Source organism: Corapipo altera, unplaced genomic scaffold (assembly GCF_003945725.1).
Source record: "Corapipo altera isolate COAL_440 unplaced genomic scaffold, ASM394572v1 45, whole genome shotgun sequence".
In the NCBI taxonomy this organism is placed as follows: Eukaryota; Metazoa; Chordata; class Aves; order Passeriformes; family Pipridae; genus Corapipo; species Corapipo altera.
This window is the reverse complement of record NW_020884877.1, coordinates 23,321,782-23,340,710: the sequence shown is the minus strand read 5'-3', so window position 1 is coordinate 23,340,710 and position 18,929 is coordinate 23,321,782. Positions and strand designations below refer to the sequence as shown.

Here is an 18,929-nt window from a genome sequence, read left to right as displayed (position 1 = left end):
AAAATGAGTTAAGGAGAATAACTTTGCAAGCACATTAGATACAGATACAGAATAATACTTGATAGAAGGAGATCTGTGAGGCTGGGCTGAAAATCAGGAAGGAATTGTACCACAAATGGAAATAAGGTGGCATTTCTGAAGACAAGTATAAACAAACGGATCAAACACAGAACAGTGGAGGCTGCAAAGCCAAGGCACAAAATGAATTACAACTAGCAGAGGACACAAAAGGCAATAAGAAAAGGTGTTAGAAGTGCTGTCAATACTGGAGAAAGAGGAAGGAAAATGAAAGGCTGTTATTTAAACCAGGAAACAAGCAAACAAAAGCTCATCCACAGAAGCCAGAAAAGTTGTATCCTTTTGGGTTTTTTCCACTAAAAAAAGTAAATTGCAACAAGATGCCCAACACCATTAAAATGAACCAATAGGAATATGGATGAAACAAGACAGAACCTGCTTAAATAATATCTGGATACCTCAAATGTACCCAGATCATTAGAGCCTGATGAAATTCACCTTCAGGTGCTGAATATCATACATTCAGGCACTTCCCATGTCGGGGGCAGAAGCATGACAAGCATCACCACTGCCTTTAAAAAGGCAGGTTAGGACAACCCAGGTGTGTTCCTCCATAGCCAGAGGGATACTTGATCAGATAATCCCTTGTAAGCACCAAAAGGAGAATAAGGATTACAAAACAAGCCATTTCAGGTTGGAAAAAAATGCTCTCAAACCAGACTGTTTCTTTCTTTGGTGACAGGGTAAGTGGCATAACAGCTAGAGCAGCTCTGTATGTGATATATCCTAACTCTAGTATCTCCAGCATCTCACAAGGAAATAAAGCCCAGATGAAATGCCCAGATGAAACTGAGAAATCTCTCTCAGAGTAGCTATCAATGATTTTCCATCAGACTAGGAAAGCACAAAACATGCAGGTCCTCAGCTTTTCTATGAGCAAAGAGAACACCAGCACAGCCAGTGTGCTGCTCTCCTTCGTGTCCGAAACCAGGATGGAGAAGCATAGGCGAGAACAGGGTATGAATTCAAACTGGCGTTGCAAAATGGGAGAAACCATTTTGCAGCTCTGGAATGAAAAATATGACATTTGGGGAAGAAGACTACCAAACACTACTCCTATCCACTGACAGGAAAAACAGCCACAGAGACCAACTGTGCTCCATTTTCATCAAGGATGAGGGAAATAACTGACTTTATTTTCAGTAAAGACGATTTGGGCTCCTTTTTCCAATTTCCATATCAGCAAGGACAGATAAGCACTGGAACAGAGATGGTGTGGCTGGAGCTGCAGGATTCAGGCAACCCATGATTTCCGTTATATAAGAATGTATTAGGGACTGGATAAATATCAGGTCCTGTCCCAGAGCAGCCAGATGGATGAGGTGTCCTCCTGAATTTCCGTGAAAATCTTGTGCCAAACAACTTCACTTGGTAAGCACGAAAGCCAAGACTGCTTTCTGTATAATTTCCTCTTTTCTAAGTTATCCTTTATGCAAGTGGGGAGTCTGCAGGATGATTCATGCTTAAATGTAATATTCAGCTACCAGATGCCTCGTATAGCCAGAAATTCCCATGAATAGATTTTGCTATGACTTTGAGTTCATAATTTAATTTTTTCTGGTTCTCAAATCCTCAGGAAGAAAATCTGCATTTTCCCATTGCATTTACAACTCCCATGTTCTCACTGCTCCCTGCTGCAGTACTGTGCAACTTAAGCTGTTTATACTCAACTAATCTCTTCATTTTTACCTGCATTCATCTTGTGGTACAATCCCTTCCTAATTTTCAGCTCAGCCACACTCATCTCTTAATAATGAGTCTTATTTTTAATTCATAGACACTGGCCATACTTTTATAGCCCTTTTACCATATATGCATTTCTCTTCTCTGTCTTTATTTTTGAGATAAGGTTTTAAGAAGCCAGAAGAATGTGCACCAGCAACACTTAGGGCTTAATGACCAGACCCTGGAAGGACACGATAACCTCTCCAGGTCTCATCTGGCTTATTTTCTCCAATTCTTTGATCACAAGAAAGAGCAGGGCTTAACTGATTTAGACAGATCAAGACTGGTTTCCATTGCCTGCAGACTCTCCCAAACTTCAAAGTAATTTAAGAAAACGATTTATAAAATCATTTGAACAACCAGGAAAATATGCCAGGGGCCTTCAAACCCACATCTCTCCTCTACTCAACAGCCTGTATAGACTCAAAATTGTAAAAGGTATTTAGATTAATACCACTAACAATATAAAGTACCTAATCTGTATTTAAGTGATTGTCGTCTGGTCTCTAGTCAACCTGTAACAATCCAAGGAACTTCTCATCCCTTCTCACACGTTTTTACTTTCAGTTTCTCCTATGATTAGCAAGAAGAAATCTTTTTAAATTGTCTCACCAGCTTGGGGTTCCTTGGCAGCCCGCAGCGTGCCGTCCCCCTCTGCCATGTCGGACGATTCCTGCGCGTTGGACGACCCCAGCTCTGCTGTGCCTGAAGATGAACCTTTGTTGAGCAATCCCAGCTCGCTCTCACGTTGTTGTTAATGTTTCACTTCACAACAACAGTCCTTTGGCCGCCAACAAAATAGTTAAATTTTCATTTAGTTTTTGATCTGAAGTCTTCTTCGCTCAGCTCCCAAATGTCATAGGGAATCTGCCTTTTTTGAACACAGACTGTGAGGCTGCTTGGCACCTTTCATGGATGTTCACGATCAATCACTTTGCACTGCAGCTACACTACCTTTCAATAAAATTACTACTTCTGGATGTGGACAGGGACTGGCTCTGTGACTAGGCAGGATCTACAGCTGACCATAAATCCAAATTTTTGACACTGTGCACCAGCTACAGAGCTGACCTTATCTATACATGTCTTTCAGTATCACAGAATGATAGAACGGTTTGGGCTGGAAGGGACCTTTAAAGGCCATCCAGTCCAACCCCTCTGCAACGAGCAGGAACAACTTCAACTAGATCAGGTTGCTCAGAGCCCTGCTCAACCTGATTGTGAATGTTTCCAGGCATGGAGCACCTAGTAGTTAAGGTTGTGAGAAGACGCAAGGTTTCATCACCTTTTGACAGACTGTCTTCAGCTCCTGGTTCTTCACATATCACATAGGAATGCAGACATAACATTGACATGTTGCTCCCCCAGACCCTTTTCCACCTTTAAGTCATGAGCTGCCTAAAAGACAGTCAACAGTTTCTGTACTCCACTTCTGCTGTTTACTACTTTCTCCTTTCCCCTATAACCTCCTCTAAACTGCTCTTTCAGAGAGGCTTTAAGGCAACTCCTCTGCAGGGGAAAACATCAGATGTTTTCTACAGGACAGAAATGGTTTAAAGTGAAATTCTGTGGGTTCAGCAGTGGAGCAAAATTGTGTCTCCATGACCACACATCAAGTCCCTGAAGCCACCTGCATCCTTCCCCTTTTCATTGCACTGAAGTCCCATCTGCTTCATGGCCACATATCTCTCATCATCACCTCAACACACAAGATACAGTCAAGGCTACAAACAGGTTACAATTCCTGCTGAACTCTGCTATTAGCTGGACAAAGGTTGACACAGGGGAATTGGGCAGGAGGACTATAAAGATGCTTCAGGGAAACACTGAGAGACATCTGAACTTAAGAGTGAAGAGAAACATGCAGCAATAGTTACTTATACATGCAATAGTGAGCAGCCTAAGCTGATCACAGATCAAATTCCAAAATGAAATGAGGAATAAATTCCTACAAGTGATGAGTCACATGACAGAGCAACAGGGGATGCACAGCCTGAAGTGAAAGGAAGAACAGCCTGAACAACTCATGAAAAGATGATGGCAAATTGTAAGGGGCTGGTGCAAGGAGGATTGAAGCAAAACTTTAATAATGGCTACAAAAGAGCAGGCTATTCACAGAACAGATATTAAAGAAAAGATAGATGGTAAGAAGGATTCCAGAACGTAGGAAGTATGGTCAGGATCCAGGGAGTGCTAGTCATATTATAAGAAGATATGGCATAGATATGTACAAAGCACAGCATGGCAAAGCCAGCAGCATGAGACTCTGGGCAAGCACTGTGAAAAACAAGCAGAAAAGACATATGAGCACTACAGGCCAGAAAATGCAATAGAGAAGAAAAGCTGGAGGGAGAATAATTGTTGGGAAAAATAAAAAGCTTCACTTGGTAATGCTTGTGACTCTATTAGAAGATTGGAGGGGGGAACCACAACAGGAAGGGCTTTTATTTCTGAACAATTTTTTAAGAGGCTGTCATAGCAAAGAAAAATTAAGATTTTTCTCTTCATTGGAGGGAATGTTCAAGCAAAACACAGGGCACGAGAGAGCTGAGGCAGGAAATGAAGAAAACACAGCACAAACAAAATACAACCATGAATTTAAATTACTTTCTAGGCTCTCAAGATGAGAGTGTCACAAAACCTCTGAAAAAAAACAATGGAAGTTGGCTCCAGAATAAGACTTGTGATCTTTCAGAACAGACCACTGATTAACAGCAAGTGAATACCAAAGAAGGCTATATATTGCATAGAAAATCAGGAATAATTTAACTAATCAGGCTGTCTGTAAAGAGATGGGCTAAGTGAACTCTTGAATTCTTTTCCAGTTATTTCCCCCTCCACTTTTAAGTTGTACTTTTTGCTGTGGTATAAGGTGCCATGCACACCACGACTCAGAGCTGACTGGTAGCACTGGTTTCAGTAAGTTCAAAACAGAGAGAAAATGTACACCCAGGTGCCCCAGGCAATCGGAACATGTCCAGTCCCTGGGATGTTTCTATGTTCTGCCCTTACTTGATAGTCCTTTGTTTCCCCTTTATAGCGATTTAAAGCATTTTAGGAATGCTACCCCCCTTCTTAGAGACAGTCCCTAGTTGAAACAATAGCTAGTTTTACTGTTCACATAGGTACGTAAAGTCAGCAACAGAGAGAATGCTCTGAAAAAAAAAACAACAACCAAATCCAGAAAAGGATAGCCAGAATTGGTGTGTGAGGGCATGTGACCTAACACAGTAGTTAGTTCTGTTTGACTTGCAAGGGTGTAAGTGATCAATTCTGATTGTCACAAGGTGTGCTAGTCCCTCAGACACGCACTGACACACCTGTCTGGCTCAGGCATAGCTCTCTGTTCAAAACCTCTGAATAACAGAGAGAGCCTGGAAACAGAAAAATCTGAAGATTTACCCAGTCCACTTGCCTGGAGCTGAGGCTGGGCTGTCCCCTTCATGGAGTGAGAAGGTGGGAGGTCCCTGCAGCTGGAAGAAAGATGTATGTGGCAAGGCAGAACTTTGGGAAAATACTTGAGGACCATTTGTTGTCCCAAGAACATTTTCTCCCTGGTGGTTTCAGAAGCAGGATCTTAACACAGTGCTTTTCAGCAGCAGGTCTCAGGGCATCTCAATGAGCAGATATCAGTATCTCCATTTCAGAGAGGAACAAAAGAGGGAAAAACCATTCTGATGAAGGTAGATTCCGATTAAACCTCTTGCACGCCAGCCCAGCAGTCTATCCTGTAAGCTGCCCTGCCTGTGCTGTTATCACAGCAAATGAAAAACAGCTACTGATTTATTGTGCCACAGGCTCTGAGGGACAGCTCAGCTCCTGAAGGTATCACAGCTTGCAGCAGCCTTGGGTCTAGTGGAACGCCAAAAGACAGTCGAATCCAGTGTCCCAGTCACCCCTTGGGTACAGTGCCCTACTCTCCATGCTTACTTCCAGCCTCTGGGACAGACACTCCTCTGGGAATTTCTGCACTGATCCCTCAGTTGACCAGTACCTGCTTTCCGGTGGTGTCCCCCACACGCTCTCCCACCCAGCTCCCGAGTAAAATGCTGCTTTTACTTGCTTCAGCAAGAGGCAGTGGGTAATGAGAAAGCAGAAATCCTGTAACTACTCTATTCCTCACAACTGGCTCACAGGGCTGCCTTGAACCAGGTGGGTCTATCGGGCAGTGAAGGAAGGGGCACAGCTATAGGCTGTGACAGCAGGACCTTGAGGTTCAGCTCTGACTATGCTACTTGTCAGGCCCCTTGAGCACTTGTTTCAGGTTTCCTAACCTTAACTCCACTGGCCATACAACAACAGTCAAGCAGCACTAATCTTCTGTACATCTGGGGCAAGTGGTTTCAGTCATTAATCTGGCTACAGGATTATGAGAATCTCAGAGAAGGCATTAATTTCAGTTTTCCAAATTCTTTTCCATACATCCACAGTAAACAGCCTGTTCAATGTTCTTTGCAAGTTTCCCTGTGTCAGGAGACAAAATGCACTGCACAATTTCAAATCTTTGCCATCACAGAGAGCATATTCTCACCATAACCCAACAAGCAGCTGATTTTTTGACTATAGTTTAAGTCGGATTGCAATTGTGTAATCGGTATTTCATCAGGGCAAGCTGCCAGGGACAGAGAACATGTAAATCCCAAAAATACCTCTGTTCTGATAAAAAAACTCTCCAGATCTAATCCACAGAGATATCAGCTGACAGTGGCCCCTCCCAGATGCAAGCACTGACAGACATGACACAACCTTCTGCATTCTAGGGACTGTCATTTCCACTGAGATGTTAATCACATCCTCCACCGAGGGCCAGGCAGATTAGGGGCTCATCCAAGATTCATTAACTCTGGTTCCCTGCATTTTCATAACGAGCTTGCAGTGCCATCCATTCTTTTCAGCCTCCCCCCGCAGTGATCATGGGGATCAATTTGCTAACACAGTGAGTGGGAGTAGCTCTCACTAGCTCCAGGGGGAAGCACAGTCATGTGGGTTTTTCCTGCATCAGGTCCCAAAGGGACTGGCACAAAACTAGAGATTTTTTTTTCCTCCTTTTTTTAATGTTAATCTAAACATACAGCATTTGGGTCTCCAGGGACACTAACGCTTTGTAGCACAATTCATTTTGTGCTGGCCATCCTGTGCCCACAGCGATCTCTTCTCCACTGGCACTCATGAAAAATTCCCCCAGAGCTTGGCAGGGAGAAACATTATTCTCTCATAGAAACAAGAACTCATCCGTGATTCTTCATCTTTATGCTAACTCCCCAAAAGAGATCGAGTTTTTCTAGGAGCTGAGTGGCATCTGATCCACCTGACATCAGCGGGATCAGGAGTGCTCAGCCTTCTGATACGACCTCAGAGAACATGTTGTCTTCCTTCTGCTCAACATGCCTTTCTCACAGGACCCCAGGCTGAATAGCCTAACGGGAGCACATCTTTTTGCTATGACTGAATGCTGAATTAGGCATTTGCTTTCACCCTCTTCTATCCCCAGCCTGTCTCCTTCCTCCTGAGATCTTGCATAGGATTGTGCCCATCACACAACAGCTGAGTCCTGCATCACACACCAGCAAACACCCCATTGCTTCTCTTGTGCAAACAGCAACCCCGAACACAGAAATGGTTTTCCCATAGGCACAAAAAACCACCTCTGGTGGCTTCCAGCTTGTGGCCACTCAGAAGCTATAAAGCAGTGCTGAATGTGCTGGGCAGCAGCACAGTATGTGCCCAAGCAGCAGGCAATGGCGTATGTTAATGCATCCACTGCAATCTCATCTGTGGTGTGTGACAAGGGAAGATGATGTTTCTCCCCCAGCTGGTGAGCAGCAGTGCTGAGTATATGCTAGTATAGGCTTTCCACCACTCCTTCCATCTCCTGTCTTTGCTGTCTGGCATTCAGTCTTTAGATGTCTCCAAGTGCTCCTCAGTGAATAGAGGAGAATGCACTGGTACTCACTGTCAGAGAAATCCATTAGTGCCAGCATTTATTAGCTTTCATAAATCCATGCCAAAAAAAAATGCAATCACCTTTTTCATGACCTCCAGCTATGCCTGTGCATAACATGAGAAGATCTAGCCACCCCAATCCTTTAAGGTCCTTTATGGCTACAAGAGAGGTATATATTCAATTGACTTCAAAGAACGTTTGAGTGCTCAGCAACTTGCATGAGATTGGTTTACAGAAATAATACTTTTCAGAAGCAAAGTGTACATGGCACTTTTTCCTCCATCTCCCATTCAGTTTTACCTCTAACAATAAATCACTAGAGAGTCAACATGGAATACCTTAGCATTGTATTCATCTAGAAATATTTCTTTCCTGTATAAACTCAGATTAATATTAATTCTCTGCAAGATAAAGGCAGCTAGAAATAATGTGATGGAATAAAACCAGTGTTCAGAATTCCTGACACTTCCCATTGTTAACAAACAAATGATCTTATAATGGTAAAGTCAGAGGAATAATTCCTCTCTTATACAAGGTCTGATTGACTAGACATGACAGATGGTGTTTTTATTACTTCCCATTCTAAAAGAGGCCTCATCTAATACAGCTGAGGCTGTGTTTTGAGTCTTAACCTCTCAGATAAGCAAACCCTGTTTCATCAGGTTAATGGATCCTTACTTGATTGAGGAAGGCAATTTTCCTTAAAGTTATTCTAATCGAGTACTCAGAGCCCAAATTGTCCTGGCTGATTGACTGCCAGCAATGGGTAAATTTCTCTACTAAGGACTATATTTATTTTCAAAGAGGGAAAACAAGTTATTATTACAGAACCAATTCTATCCTGTATTCAGTGGCTTCTCAGATACTGGCTTTTACTGCAGTCACAGAATTAAAGATAAAAGTAAAGTTAATGCAGCCTTCCTCTCAGTAGTTTTGTTAAATAACAGGAGGGAAAGAAAATTAGAGAGAGATGGCCTGCTGCCTATCAATAGCCCCTCAATTAACTGCCCCTACGATAATAACAGCTGACCCTAATTGGCACAGACCCTTTCAAACAGGCTCACTCCAACCTGTCATGCTGCATCAGCCCCCAAATTGAGGGCTGTCAGTGCAAGTAACTTTGCCACCAGGCTGAGAAGTGGTGACAGAGGACTATCTACCTTCTTAAAGAAAAGCTCTGAAGGAAAACCTGTGCCTGAAGGAAGATCCCTTTAAGTCCTATCTCCTGTATGGCATCTGGCTCCACAAGCAGTTTGCTGCTGCAGCTGCGTGGGAGCACAGTGACAGCCCATATGGAGATAGGGATCATAGTGCCCTGCTGCCTTGGCTCTTTGCTGACTCCAGTCTCTGCAGGCAGAAACTGTGCCAGCCATGGGGCTGTCCAGGCTGCTTAAAGAAGCAGATGAGATGCCTGACCTCTCCTTCTCTCTTCCACCTAACTAAAAGACTGATCCAGCAACTGAGCCCCTGTGAGGACAAGGAGAACAGCAACCATCCCAAGGTCGTGAAAAAAAAACAGTCACAGAAACAAGAACTGGGCCCACAACTCCTGAAGAATCATTCAGTTGGTGATTTTACTTATCAATGCACATATTAGCTTTTCATACAGCCTCACAAGCAGAACTGGTAGCCCTGATGCCCCATCAGACATTCAATACTGGATTTCCACCTCCAGAAAATCTGACTCCCAGGAGCCTTAGCTGGAGTTTGCAGAGCAGGCAAAGTGAGCTACTTAACACTAAGTTTCCTTTGCCATTTTCAGAGCAGCTGAGCTGTTTTCCTAACAGCTCTGGTGAAGTTATTGATACCTCTAATTAAACAATCATTATCAATAATTTTTATTTACCAGCCACCAGATTTTAGGTCTTTGTCAGGCAGAGTATTACACTGTAATATCAAGGCAGGAATCTTTAAAACAGTGGTTATTCTGCAGGCATGATAGATACAGATACCAGGTGAAAATGGTGTGTTTGAAACAGAGGCTCCCAAGCCAAAGTCAGGAAGTATGGCTGAGCTCAGGCTCAAGGATCAGAAGATCCCAAGTTTTCTCAAATGTCTCTGTTTCGGGTCCTGTCATGTAGCCTGTCACATTTTAAACACACAGCACACTTTGGGAGAGGCAGCCTTTTAAAACAGTGCTCTCCTTGAATATCATTGTGGGGTTGATTGCAGACACCTTTGGGCTCAGAGCAAGCACCACTGGTAATTGTTCAGACATGGATCAATAGAGAGGCATAACTTAAAAAACATGCTACTTGTGGAGACAGCCTCAGGGGACAGCCCTGAAACAGCCCCCACAGTTAAACAATCCCAAAAGTAGGCATCCATCCTTGTTAATTACAGATGGAAAATAAAACATCAGAGCAGCAGGAGGAAAGGATGAGCTTGACTCTTACTAGGTCTCATCTGTTACATCAGTTTTGTAAATGAGCAGCAGAGAACTTGTCCCTGGGCCTGATGCAAACCTCCATAAATCAGGAACATAAGCAAATTTCACTCCCATCCAGTGTCTGGGAATAGCTGACTCCAGCTGCTTTGGAACTGCAAAATGGCTCCACAGCTACTGGGTAAGCTGCCCCAGTAGGTTTCTCATTGCCTTTATTGAGTGTTGGGTCAGACGCCATGCACACAAGTGTCTGTGATCAATGAACCCATGATTTGCTAGTTCTGCCCAAGGACTTATTCACAGTTAATGCAAACCAACTTCATTCATGAAACTGGCTGGAAATCTCATCAAAACAGGCTTTGCAGAGAGATTTCTGACACTTTTGCTTCCTGCACTGGCTGAAAACAGAGCAACAGAAGACATCAGCCTCTTCTGAGTTATTTTGTCAGATCTGAAGATGGGTAATTAATTCACCAAAAAAAAAAAAAAGTAGCTTGCTCATTTTCTGCCTTTTCCTCCCCCCCCCCCCCCCCCCCCCCCCATCCAGCCATGCTTTTTCCTTAGGTTTATATGTTTTTCAGAACAATTTGTCACGAAGTTTCTGCAAACAATTTCAGGTAATTAACAGCACTAGTGATCTGCAATATATGCAAGTACAACAGGACACATAGGGTTACACGATACACTTCCCAGTTTTTCACCTGGATGAGCACATATATTAGTAACAGCTTTGCACAACTCTCACTCTGAAGCTCTTTCACAGATATTTTGGACACTTACCTCAAAACAGCCCACTCCCACAAACATTCCACACGCGATGTCTGTCTGTTCAAACACTCCCAGCCAGGGAATGCGGAAAGAACAGGAACACAATCAAAGCACATTACTTACGGAAATCTCTGCAGCGGGTCTTAAACAAAGGTGTCAGTGGAGTGTCCCCAGATGGGGGGATTTCCATTAAGAAAGCAGTGGAATGGTCCAGTACAAAAGAAGAGCACTATGAACTGTTTAAACTTCAGGATGTGTCCGAGATAAATGTAGGGTACGAATATAAGGTTATTTCTTCTTGTACCCACAAGCAGCACTTGTACTCCATGGTAACATACAGAGAACAAATGGCAAAACAACACTTGGCCTCACAGTAACATTGTTCTGTTTGCTGTCCCTGAAGACTTTCAGTTAATCTTTATCTGTGGGTTTGGCCAGAGAAATGTGCTGGTGAAACTCCCCTCTCTGATTTCTCTGTGCAAACTTAAAGCTTCTTGGAGGATTCATTAACTCTTTACTTCATGTGTTTCAGGGTTGTCTTCTGTATTTTCTGTACCACTCAGAGGCTTTGTAAGTGTAGAGTTATCGGTGAGGTCTTTTCCCAACTTGCACACATTCCAGAGCAGGGCTCCTGAAGAAACAGCTGGTCCTACAGGGAAGATAGATAGCTAAAACAAGGTCATTGTTGGAGCTAGCTTGGCCAGAGACCTGGTCTCTCTCAGACCTAGATCTTCCTCCTTTTCCCACATTCCCTGTTGGGGAATGGAAAACAATTCAAAGGATTTGGCTATATCAAGCCAACTTACCAAAAGCGATCAGCATCAGAATTGATGCCATATGTTTTCAAGAATTCATATTCGGCTTAATGCCTAAAATTAGATTTAGGCTTTAGTGAATGGCAAGCAGTGGGGAAAACTCACTGTGCTGACTATTCAGCTTCTCCAATAAGCCAGTCTGCCTGTGAGTGCTGAACTCTTCCCAGGCACCCCCTTTCTACACATACAAGAATCACTTTGCCACTCAAGTGCAGCTTGTAGCGAAGTAGGAGAAAGCCAGGCAAGTAGAGATGTGTTCCTAACACAAAATAACATTGAGTTCTTTAATTGTCTGAGAAATAAAAGAAGCTTTCTCTTTCTTCAGCCTTGACTTCATAACCTACTGTAAAACTGAAATTTGCTACTCCTGAGAGTTGGCATGCTGCAGGACAGAGCTTAGCACAGGTGGCTGGCTGGCCATCCACCCAAGCACTCCATGCCCCCATCCCCACAGCACCCAAACACCTCAAAGGCACCAGCAGCTTCCCCCTGGTTTAGGCAGGGCTCTAGAGAGTGCAATTATTTCAGTCCAAATGCTCAGGTTGCTAAACCACCTGCAGCATGTTAGTTGTGAAATAAGAATGATTGATGAGCAGCATACTAATCATTTTAGAGAAGATAAACCAGACCTTCAAGATGCTTGTGACAGAATAATTCAGAGGACATGATAAAATGCCACTGCATCCCTTGAGATTAAGAAACCTGATGCTCCCATCACCTAGGCTCTGCATTTCCCATGGAGCCAAACCTGCAGTAAAATGGTTTGATAGGAATAATCTCCTCCTTGGGCATTTGCAGGACTGCACTGGAGTGAGGACACTCACTTGTGTGAGGGTCCCAGACCTCAGTAGCACCTGGCTGCCCAGGAAACCCAGCTCATTCCCATAGTGAGGACCCTGTAAACCCTTGGGGTCTGGTGGCTTCCAGGCTCCCTGGCATAGAGGCAGGAGCCTGAAAGTTGCAAACCAAGCTTGTCATTTCCATTGCTGCTTCTGGCAGGGAATCACAGACTTCTGGGATCTTCTACTCACTTGGACAGGCCCAAGTCTGTTTCTTCCCTTCAGACTGCAGTAACTAGCATAAAAGCCACATATGCTGAGTTATGGATATGGAACCCTCCTCACAAAGAGCAGACAGAGAAAATCAAGGATGTAAAGGCAGGAATTCAGGCACTGATGGCTGCGAGGTCACCAAGGAGAGGAAGGAAGAGAAGAGATACAACATGAAGGGAGCTCAATTTGCCACAAAAACCAGAGACAGTGATATAAAAAGCTTCATAAAATATTCCTTTTGCCTCAGAGTTCACACACAGGAAGAAATCTGTCAAGGCAAACAGGCCCCAAGGAAACACCACCTGGGAAATGTTCAGGCAGTTCTGCTCAGTCCCCTCAGAACATTATCAACCAAAGTATTGTCCAGCCCTGTTTTCACTGACCTGATGTATTAAAGAGGTCAAGGCTCTTTTCAACCAGCAGCACTTGGTACATGGAGCAGCTCCAGCTCATCACATCTGTCTGCCTCTACTGCTCCATCTCTATGGGATTTCAGAATAGCTGCTTTGACCAGAGCCAGTAAAAGCAAATAAATCTGTGTTTTTAAAAAGAGCTGTGTAGGAAACTTGCCGTGTGTAACTCCAGAATAAACAGGAGACCATAGAAAAATTGTGTCTGGTGGTTGCCACACTGAAATAAACCCTGGGAATGAATCACATGGGGCAACCAAGGAAGGAAAAAATTATCATAACTGAGACTGAAGAGAGAAGACCTTGCTGAGACACTGCAGTAGGAATGAGGGTGAGAGGGATCTAGCTACAAGCTTGAGTAGTGAATGTTAGGCCAAGGACACTGCCTCTTGACTTGTTTGGAGGTAGAATCACTACCAGGTGCTCTCATGTCTTTCTGTTGTACCCCAGTGCTACCCACAGCCAGGGAGCCAAGCAGGAACCAGGTCACCCAGCCTGCCCCCATGACAGCAAAGAAACAGGGATTGACACCAAGGCACAAACACCTTCCTCAAGCCCCTCACATCATCAGGGTGGAAGATGGATCATTACTAATAAAAACAGAATGTTTTGCTTTCAAAATGATCTCAGTCAACGTCTGCTGGAGCAAAAAGCCTATTTCATGAGAATTTAGCAGGGGAATAATTTAATGGAGCTCAGATAAAAGGCAGTCACCTGGAACTCAGATTTAGAAGAAATTGCTTTTTTTTCCTGAATTACTGGTTTGGAGGATAAATAAGGAATATTTATCCGATTTCACTTTTCTCACACATTTTCCCTGATGGGTGCACTAATGAACTCCAAACTGTATGAGGAAATGCTTTCAGTCCACCCCCCCACCTCCCAAGTTGCAAATTCTTTATTAAAAGCTAATGATTCTCTTTTTGAAAATTAGCATCTGCAAATCTGGGGGCAACTTCATCCCTGGAATAAAAAGGAACAATTAATTCCCTTTGCACTGATTGGGAGTTCCTCCTTCTCACAGAAATCCCAAGGGCCTCTTACATTGACTGTCTTGATTAAAGATGGGTTTAGCTTTAATTGAGTAATTGCTGTGGTTTGTTATCATTGGTTATGGCAGAGGTTTCCTCTGCCGTATCTTGGTCAGGCAGGGTTGTTGTCTTTGCACCTCAGTTCAGCCTTCCTCAGTCTGAACTGTTTGAACAATTACAGGCATCATTTATCATCAAAATACATATGAATATGTATACATCCAGACAGTTTAATATGCCAGCATGGGAGGAGGCAGGTCACACACCAGGATGACACTGTGGCACAGCACACACAAGGAGGAGCCTGTAGGACCAGATCCACAGATATGAGTGTAACTCCTGATTTCAGTGGGTTGTCACCACTGAGACAGTTTTGTGGGCTAAGGACACAGAGCTGGAGTAAAGTCTAGTTAAAAAACAATACATGCTCCATGGAGTGGAGAGATTTACTCTGGTACTAAGCTGTTAGGTGACTTCTACCTTGTGCCTCATGTTATCACTCAAGTAGCTAGAAGACCTAGTATGAGGGGAGACTTAGCTGAGGGTAAAGCTCAGAAACATATATTTTCTTAAAGCCATTTAGAGAGATTTGGAATCAGCTGCCAGTGAATGAGAAGTTAATGTCTCTGCTTGCAGTTAGGACTGTAAAACATGGGTATGTGTATCTCTACTGTCTCATGATCAAATAATTTCTAGGTGCTTTGTGAGGCCTCTTACTGTGATCTCCTGACTCAAACGAAAGACAGAATTACCAGCATCATTTAAAACTGAGCTAGAAGCTAGGAAAAACTAGTTCTGGGGTTAATTTTATATCAAGTGGTGACCTCTTTGCCATCATTTATCACAAAAGAGATAAATTCCCTGACTTTGCAGCTGCTCAAAAGCTCCTTCTAATTGAATCAAGCAGATTTACATTATTCCAGCTGACTTTTTTAAAGCAGGAAGTGGGGATTCACTTAAACCAGTGAAAAGCGTGGGCTTGCAGTAGAAAGGAATTGAGAAGATTGTTTTTTCTCTGATTGCTTATAAAAAGTTTCACCATTATTCAAATATGTCATTTCAAGGATTTTAGTTCTTGAAGATAAAATCTGCAAACACATCATAAAGGCTTACAACTGAAATAAAACACATCAAAAACATTTTGACTGACTCAAGCCATGTTTTCACTCTTTTCAAAATACAGGTAGCTTTTTCTGAGAAGATTTTCTAAATCTCAGACATTATGGTGAGCAGGGAAATGTGCATCTCTGAGTTACTAAGACCATCACATTCCCAGATCTTCTAGAGACAGAGATAACTGCATTGTCAGTGTACTCTTCTTCTACTTCTCCACCTTGCTAATGGTGCACTGGCCTGGACAAAGCACATGCAGTGAGGCAGGTTATTGCCAGTGAGTGGCAATACAGGTTTGCACTGCCTTGGCTGCTTCCTCAGTGAACGTGGTCCATTTACCAGTCAGCCAAGGACAATCTCTGGGATTGTGCTGCTGTTAAGGAAGAGCAGTGTGAAAAGCATGGCCACTTGCCACCTGCATAGGCCAGATCTGCCCTACCTGTCCACCCCACCCAGCCCTCCCTTGCTGGGGCAGACTCTCAGATACCTCAGCTATGTGCTTCCTGCCAAAGCCACAAAATCTGAAACGATGTGCACCCAAAAAGCCATCTATGTGACAGAAATGTCTGCTAGACACTGTGGATTCAGGTAGTTTTAAATGGGGAAGAAGCCAGACTCATTCTAGCTCAAAGGCAACCATGTCAGGGCAGAGCCATTGCTTACAGTGACTCACTTCAGCTCTACAATCATGTTACTGGAGTACTCAGTTCCTTGCTCTTTACAAGAGATCCCAGATGCTGGTCAGGCCCATTCACGCAGAACAGATAACTCTTGCCATGCCAATGAAAGCTGTGGCTGCTTTGCAGAGCTGTGGCAGATGCCCTGGGTGTTTGCCTGAGGGAGTTGGCGTGGATGTGCAAGCCAATGAAGGGCAGCAGGTCTGCCCAAATGGCAGGATGGCCAAACATAGCTTAGACAGCACAACAAGCAGCTCCTCTTCTCCACCACAGGCTGGATGGATGGCCTGGAGAGAGGCAAGTCTGCATCACTCAACATCTTCCTGTAGGACAAGTCACAAAGGGTTTTCTTAGGCAAGAGTCACTGAAGGCAACAGGCTCCCTCTCTGCTTAAAGGCTAAGGAAAGAGCTTTGGGACCACTGACTTGGACTAGCCAGTGAAAGCAGACTCTATGTATGTGGTACCTTTTGCTCTACTGTATTTTTGGCCCCTGCCCCATCCTGGCAGGTAGCGACAATGGAAGTAATTTGACATGTAGATGAACCAAGGTGAGCCAGAAATGGGAAGGCAAAGAAAGCCAACACCAAGACAAAGGATGGGCTTACACAGAGCACCAGAGCCAAGCACCTGCCCCAAAGGATATGACAGGAAAGGTTACAACCCAGCACTGGGTTGTTCTTGAAATAAATATTATTTGGCTTCAGGACACACAACAGAACCTCCTGCCAGTGAACCTTTTCCTTCCAGCATGCAGCTGGAGAGTGCTTGTCCTCTGTAAGACCTCAAATCTCAGAACTATGAGTTCACCTTAAATGAGTTTTACCTTAAATATATACAACACTCAAACAATATCCACCCTTGGATTATTAGAAGAGCCTTCGGTTCTTCTAACACCTTAAGAGAGAGCACAGAGGAGAAAAGTTGCACATACTTTCTCAGAGGGTACTTTTACTGATAAACTTCAGGAAACAAGAGATATTGGTAAAAGCTTAAAGGGTAACATACAACCAAAACAAAGCATTCCACAAAGCACTGACTTAGCACATGCTAACAGATACAACATAGCAAAATCCAACCCATTTGGTCTCAAGTTACCCAAAGCATTAAGAAAGGAGATTAAGAGAAAGAGAAGGAGCAAAGACAAAGATAAAATTCCATAGCTACCATCCGAGAGTCCTGTGAAGTCCCAGTTTCCCATGTGGTGGGGCTGAACCAAAGATGGCAGCCACGTGTGGCTGCTTTTATACCTCTGGGCCAGGTGAGGGGGCGGAGCTCCTGCTGCTCCAGCCAATCAGAGGCTGGACTGGGCTCCAGGGGCCCTTGACTGACAGCTGGTCCAGGGCTGCCTCGGGAGCCTCGCAGGGGCTGCTGTGAGGGACAGGGCGTCACCTCCCTGGGATTCAAACTGTCCCTCCCCACCCCACACACACACCTGAGCTGGTCCAACCCAATAATAAATATAATAATCCAGTGTCTCATGTCCTCCGAGTCACTCCAGAACCATGGTGAGGGCTATCACTGTCAGCCCACAGATGGATTTGCCTCTCTGTTCAATATTGCTCCATGGACTCTCGATCCCTGGTCTTTTTCCCTTTCAATCAGCTGCGGGAGTCTCAGTGCTCATTCTGGCCCTGATGGTAAGGTAAGCAACCCTGCGTTTCCCCACTGGTAACAAAATACATTTCCACTGCCTCTCAGCAGCAATCCAGCAGCCCACCTACAATGAGCTACTGATTCCATTTCAGTTCCCAAGGAAAAAGCAAGTAGATATCAAAGCCATGCCCATCTGTCGTTGACTGCAGAAAATACGAGGATGCAGTCCCCGGAGTCACAGCTCTCCAGGACAAAGCAAACCAGGCTGCTACAGCCATCCTACCATTGCTGGGAGAAGCATTTGACTGAGCAACTCATGAAGGTGCAGCCCCTGCCCAGGGAAATGGGTGATTTTGCACATTTGATGAGGCCTCAGAAACCAGATCGTGGCTGAGTTCATTCCTGTTGATTGCAAAGGAGGCTGTTTCTACCAAAGGAGGCTGTTTCTACTGTAGGATCTGAACTTGCATTATTAAGAACTGATTTATGAGGAATCTTCTGGACTGCAAACATACAATGTTTAACATTTAAAATGTCTGGGACATCATCACATAGCCATCTCTTGAAACACTCTCACAGCCCTTCAGGCAAGGAGCAGTCAACCTGAACTGACTTATTGTCATCTTGCTAGTCTTAAAAAAAAGAGAGGACCAGAGATAAAAAGGCCAACAGTAATGTAATGCGTGTCACCACCTTCAGTCATATTGCACTGAATCTGGCACCACCGTTGCTCTTCTTTTGCTTGAAAATTCAAACAGTAGCACTTTGCAACCAAACTTCATGAGAGTTTACAAAACAACAGGCAGATGGGAGGGTGGTTTGAAAGGCTTCAGAAGGGATAATACGGGGCAGTGGCTCCTATTTGAGATGAGTCATCCTCAGGACCTCAGCATTTTCTGCTGCGCAGCCACACACACAGAACAGCTGTCCCTAGTCAGGTGGGAGTAACACACTGTGTGTAGCATTCAAACTGATTTTAGAGTGGTATTGTTTTAGAAGAGGACAGCAAGGGACTATCCAGACATTAAAGAAGCAGAAAGGATCATAATTAACATGTCTCTCTAGTTATTCAGCTGAAAAAATTCTCTTGGAGCCAACAGGAATTGCACTCCTGATATAAGGAAAGTGATGATCCTCAGATCAACCACAAGCATAAATCCATCTAGAGTTTCCAGAGAGAAGCATAATGGGCATCCTGTGACTGACCCAGCTCCTTTGGCTGGACCTAGAAAAGAGAAAAAACAAAAGCTCCACCTTGGAAGCAATGCAAGTGTGAGCAGCCACCATGTTGCTTGTCTGAGCTTGGAAATAGAGTCATGTGGAGCAACAAGCATTT

At 44.0% G+C, this 18,929-nt stretch overlaps 1 protein-coding gene across 5 annotated transcripts in view; it reads right to left on the bottom strand.

The window, feature by feature from the left end:
- SLC15A2 (solute carrier family 15 member 2) overlaps window positions 1-17,242 on the bottom strand; it is a 69,678-nt gene extending 52,436 nt beyond the window's left edge. For 2 of the 5 annotated variants that reach the window (XM_027636405.1, XM_027636413.1), the window contains exons 1-2: window positions 17,165-17,242; window positions 11,025-11,550 (exon numbers count right to left, since the gene is read on the bottom strand). In XM_027636405.1, coding sequence (XP_027492206.1) covers window positions 11,025-11,091 — 67 coding nt within the window. In that variant the 5' untranslated portion in view covers window positions 11,092-11,550; window positions 17,165-17,242. Of the gene's footprint in view, window positions 1-2,415; window positions 2,520-11,024; window positions 11,551-17,164 lie in introns of those variants that run through there. The other 3 variants (XM_027636411.1, XM_027636407.1, XM_027636406.1) reach the window with 3 other exon arrangements.
- Window positions 17,243-18,929: the final 1,687 nt, after the last annotated feature.